This window comes from Phoenix dactylifera, chromosome 10 (assembly GCF_009389715.1).
Source record: "Phoenix dactylifera cultivar Barhee BC4 chromosome 10, palm_55x_up_171113_PBpolish2nd_filt_p, whole genome shotgun sequence".
Taxonomy (NCBI): Eukaryota; Viridiplantae; Streptophyta; class Magnoliopsida; order Arecales; family Arecaceae; genus Phoenix; species Phoenix dactylifera.
The window spans coordinates 3,160,681-3,165,480 of NC_052401.1; the positions used below are offsets into that span (position 1 = coordinate 3,160,681).

Here is a 4,800-nt window from a genome sequence, read left to right on the forward strand (position 1 = left end):
TCCAAAGATAGCATGGAAGATGGACTCCTCCATCTCCGGACACGTCGGACACTCGGAGGGGACATGCACACCACGCCAAACCAGTGTACCTCTGGTGGGTAAGCATCCTCAAGCCACCTAGCAGACAAACATGGCCGATTGTGGATGGGCGTGCAGCCTCCAGATCCAGCTCTCCTCAATCTGCCTGCTCGGAACCCTCTCAACCATCCGGGCTAAGTCTCGGGCGCTCACCTCCGACCTCCCTGTCATGCTCCACACCCTCCTATCCGCCGCCCCCATAGATGGAATCGATATAGAGAGGATGCACTCGGCTAGCTGCTCCCCAAAGGCCTGTCGAACAAGATCTGTGTCCCATGCCTGCCCCCCCGGGGTAAGTAAATCATGAACTTTGCGCCCCTCAAGACAGTCTACATCAATCATAGTAGGCTAGTTTCGGAGTGGGACCTCAGAGAACCAGCTATCCTCCAAAATGTCAATACCCCAGCCATCTTCAATCTCCCATCTGATCTCTGGTAGGACCATCGGGGCATGGGCACAAATCTTCCTCCAGACAAAAGAGCTACGACGGCTAGTACGGAATACAGATATGTCAGCTGGATCCCCATACTTCGCCCACATCAAGGCACCCCAGATGCTACTCAGCTCCAAAAGAAATATGGTTGCTACTTTGGTCGGGAGAAGCTCCCGTTTCTCAATTAGGGAGTGAATTTCCAAACCTCCACCTCCACTCCTGATCGGCTGATAGACAGTCTCCTAAGCCAAAAGATGAACTCCACTCCTGCTCCTCTAACGCCCCGTAAGAAGCTCTGAAACTGCCTCTCCATACCCCACAACGTAGCCAACAACACTATGGTATGGGATTACAAATAAACATGGATCGAACTCAAGGCTAACTATACCAAGATGACTCTCCCCATCATGGAGAGAGCGCTGGTCTGCCATTCCTCTAGTCTGCGCCTGATGCCCTGCTCCATTTGAATGCACTCCGCCCTACGTAGGCGTTTGCCTGTGATCGGGACCCCCAAATAGCTCAGTGTGCCATCCTGCTCCCCAATCCCTAGAATGCCCATGATCTCCATCTTCACCCCAGGGTTAGCTTTCAGGCTATGCCATCCTTCGGTGTTGTTGGTTTGATAGGTTTTTTTTTTGGTCCATCTGCTGCTCATACTGCTTTCATACAAGTACAGCCAGCTACATCGTTAACAAAAAGGCTACACAAAGTAAAAAAAATAGAAGACTACTAGGTCCATTAAAATTTTCCTAAATGATGAGCCACAAATAAAGTGCCCAGTCAGACTTATAGGTCTTTTAACTCTCGTTTCATTTGTCTTAACTTTGCACCACACTTTTTTGGGCCACGACAATTGATGCTGCTATGGGGACTATCGCATGACCACAATTAGCTCATGGGCTCCACCATAGCTGGGGAAGAACAAGCAGCATTTTTTTAGACTTATATATATATATATATATATATATATATATATATATATATATATATATATATATATATATCTATCTATCTATCTAAACATATAAAATTATATAAATATTTTTATAAAATTAATATTTGTTCGTACCATCTAATGATGTTAAAAAATAAATGGCTTAAAACTAAAATAACTGAAATACCTTTATGGGTAGTATGCAAAAAAAAAAGTTATAAAAGTATACATGCAAATAGCAACTTTATAAGGATATTCAAACAATTTCTTATTTAGAAGTGTAGACATTCGAAAAATCTATTAAGAAAAAGATCAAACCTCTACTGGAACTTACTATTTTTTTATGATTCAAATGGGTCTACAAGTCAAAAAAAGATTGAGCCACATTGTTGAATTTTTTTTTTAGATCATAACTTGGTCAAGTTGAAATATTAGATAATTATTTTGGTAATGCTATTTTTCATTTGATTTTGATATAATTATTATTATTAAATCTATAACATCTATATATTCTTCATTATTTTTTAAAAAAATAAATCATATCAAATTTAAATTAATTATAGATTGTTAGATTAGTAAAATATTTTTTAGTGATTTGTAAATGTTGAGTAAGTGTTTGTTTTTTAGGCGATAATGTTGTAAAAGCAATATGTTTTTATAAAAGAATGTTTACATGTTGCCTTCATCTTGATTCATCTTTTTTGGGACATCATTACCCAATCCTTGTGTTTTTTGACAAAACGAGGTAGAATTTCCTACCGGATAGGTGATCCCTAGCTACAAACCCAGCATTTTTTGTGTCACAATAGCTCCCTTTACGCTGTTTCCTCTCCCCCACCCCCTCCCCCTCCAAAAAGTGTCATATGCCATATTTCTAAAACGTATAGTTGTAGTTTCTTTCCATATTTATCTTATTAATTTGTTTTATGATAAATGCAGATCCAATATCATACAAGATAGGATTCTTTGAAGATAAAGATCAGTGTGTGTGTGTTTTTTTTTTTTTTGAGGATAAAGATCAGTGTACCCAAGGATGAGTTCATCCGGTAATTGGATATCTATTGAGCACATTTCAAGCTGAGCCTTGTTTACGGCACTATTGCTAATTCTGCTAATTATGATAAATATAATGAAATTTGGTAATTCACAAGCATATCTCAAGGTTTTGCAACAACGGTTTATTTCAATCATCCATTTGCTTAGCAACCTGAGATTCGAATTCAATTAAGTATGCATAATTATAGTGCATGCGTGTCCCCCTACCTTTTTTAAAAAGGGATTTGGTCATTACAAAGGTTGAAAATTAGAAAGTTCCACTTTTGCTAGTTTTGGTGGAATTATTGCAAATCTTATCCACATACAAAATAGAGATGGATATTGACCCGTCATACCAAGTGCATGTATATAAGCAGAAGGCCATGATAGGGAAGCAAGCTCAAAATAAGGATCCATTAGAGTTAGATTCGGGAGATCATTACTAGATTTAGTGAAATAATAGCAAATATTAAACTATTTCAAAAACAAAAAGGGATATTGGTGCATGTATATAAGCAGGAGGATGTAATGGGGTCGGCAAGTGGGATAATTGGAGGTAAAAGTCCTTTAGGGTGACATTCGCGATACCATACTTGTAGCCAATTTGAAGCCTTTGATCTCATCAAGGTTACAATGAAGAAGGAGGTGCTGATCGTGGGAGCTGGTCCATCAGGCCTTGCCACTGCTGCATGTCTAAACATGTTCTCCATTCCAAACATCATACTAGAGAAAGAGGATTGCAGTGCTTCTCTTTGGAGAAAGAGGGCATATGATCGTCTGAAGCTTCACCTTGCCAAGCAATTTTGTGAGCTGCCGCACATGCCTTACCCTAGCACGTTCCCAACCTTCATACCCAAGGATCAATTCATCCAGTACCTAGATAACTATCAAGCACGTTTCAAGCCGAATATTGTTTATTGCACTGTTGTTGATTCTGCTAATTATGACAAATACAAAGGAACATGGAGCATAATGGCTTGTGACAAGGTCACAGGGGAGGTCAAAGAGTACACGGCAAAGTTCCTGGTCGTGGCCACCGGAGAGAATGATGAAGGGATGATACCGGATATCTCGGGTTTGAAGACCTTCTCTGGGGAGGTCGTCCACTCTTCTTTTTACAAGTCGGGGGCTGCTTACACTGGCAAGAATGTTCTAGTTGTTGGAAGCGGTAACTCAGGCATGGAGATTGCTTATGATCTCTCAAACTTTGGAGCAAAAACCGCCATCACCATCCAAAGCCCGGTAACTAGATTTACCTTGAAACATGCTCTACATTAGTATTACAATTAGCTTTATAGGGGTTTGTATGTTTTATAAAAGTAGTTGTATCCAATATTTCATACTTGCAAATATAATCAATATCATGCTAGAAATACACAACAGGTTGGATTTGTTGTATTTTTAAACACCATATGCCTCTTATAAAAGTACGGTGCAACTAAGGATAATCCATAGGTGTTGTATTTTATTAGTTAGAACATATTTGTCTAGTAGATGTAATTTTGCTTTTGGGCTCTTGTAACAGTTCCATGTGATGACCAAGGAGTTGATATACATGGGGATGGTTTTAGTAAAATACCTCAATGTTCGTTTGGTGGACACCTTACTTCTTATGCTTAGCAATCTTAAATACGGAGATTTGTCTAAATATGGGATTACAAGGCCAAAACTAGGCCCTCTCTCTCTTAAGATTGCGACCGGTAGATCATCAGTTATTGATGTTGGTACTGTAGCAAAGATCAAAAGTGGTGAGATTCAGGTAACTATTTTATTTTTCTTGACTAGCCAAAATCCCAAATTATTTATGCTATTTTACTTTCAATTAATTTCTTCATAATATCATGCAAGGGATAGGCCAAGTAATTTGTATGTGTCTGATTTTGATAACGTTTGTTTTGCATGTGTTTATTGAATAGGTTGTCAAAGGGCTATCAAGCATACAAGGCAATGAGGTACTTTTTACCGATGACAAGTCATATCAGTTCGATGCAATAGTTTTTGCAACCGGCTATCAAAGCAAAGTAAAAAGTTGGTTAAAGGTATAAGGAAATTATCAATTGATTTTTAATCCTTGGATGTAATTCTTTTCATTTAACTTACTTGGGCTATAGTTCACAAAACTAATATATGGATGTAGGATGATTTTGGTCTCCTTGGCCAAGATGGGTTTCCTGTAGCAAAATTTCCAAACCATTGGAAAGGAGAAAATGGGCTATACTTTGCAGGGTTTGCCAGAAGCGGATTGGCCGGAATCTCCATGGATGCAGAAAACATTGCCGATGATATAAAGATGGCTCATGATTGCTGTGAATCAGCTTAG

At 38.9% G+C, this 4,800-nt stretch overlaps 2 protein-coding genes across 2 annotated transcripts; both read left to right on the forward strand.

Moving 5' to 3' along the window:
• The first annotated feature begins 2,916 nt into the window (after positions 1 to 2,916).
• On the forward strand, positions 2,917 to 4,096 carry LOC120112138 (probable indole-3-pyruvate monooxygenase YUCCA10). Its single transcript, XM_039130787.1, has one exon. The coding sequence runs from the start codon at positions 3,114 to 3,116 to the stop codon at positions 3,756 to 3,758; it is 645 nt and encodes a 214-aa protein (XP_038986715.1). The 5' UTR covers positions 2,917 to 3,113; the 3' UTR covers positions 3,759 to 4,096.
• On the forward strand, positions 4,036 to 4,800 carry LOC120112221 (probable indole-3-pyruvate monooxygenase YUCCA10). Its single transcript, XM_039131083.1, has 3 exons — positions 4,036 to 4,239; positions 4,397 to 4,519; positions 4,618 to 4,800. Exons 1-3 carry the CDS (start codon positions 4,036 to 4,038, stop codon positions 4,798 to 4,800), a joined length of 510 nt encoding a protein of 169 aa, XP_038987011.1.

Coding starts and splice junctions, on each gene's coding strand:
- LOC120112138 (XM_039130787.1), top strand. CDS start 3,114: ATGAAGAAGGAGGTGCTGATCGTGGGAGCTGGTCCATCAGGCCTTGCC.
- LOC120112221 (XM_039131083.1), top strand. CDS start 4,036: ATGGGGATGGTTTTAGTAAAATACCTCAATGTTCGTTTGGTGGACACC. Junction 4,240..4,396: donor TCAAAAGTGGTGAGATTCAG/GTAACTATTTTA, acceptor TTTATTGAATAG/GTTGTCAAAGGGCTATCAAG. Junction 4,520..4,617: donor AAGTAAAAAGTTGGTTAAAG/GTATAAGGAAAT, acceptor ATATGGATGTAG/GATGATTTTGGTCTCCTTGG.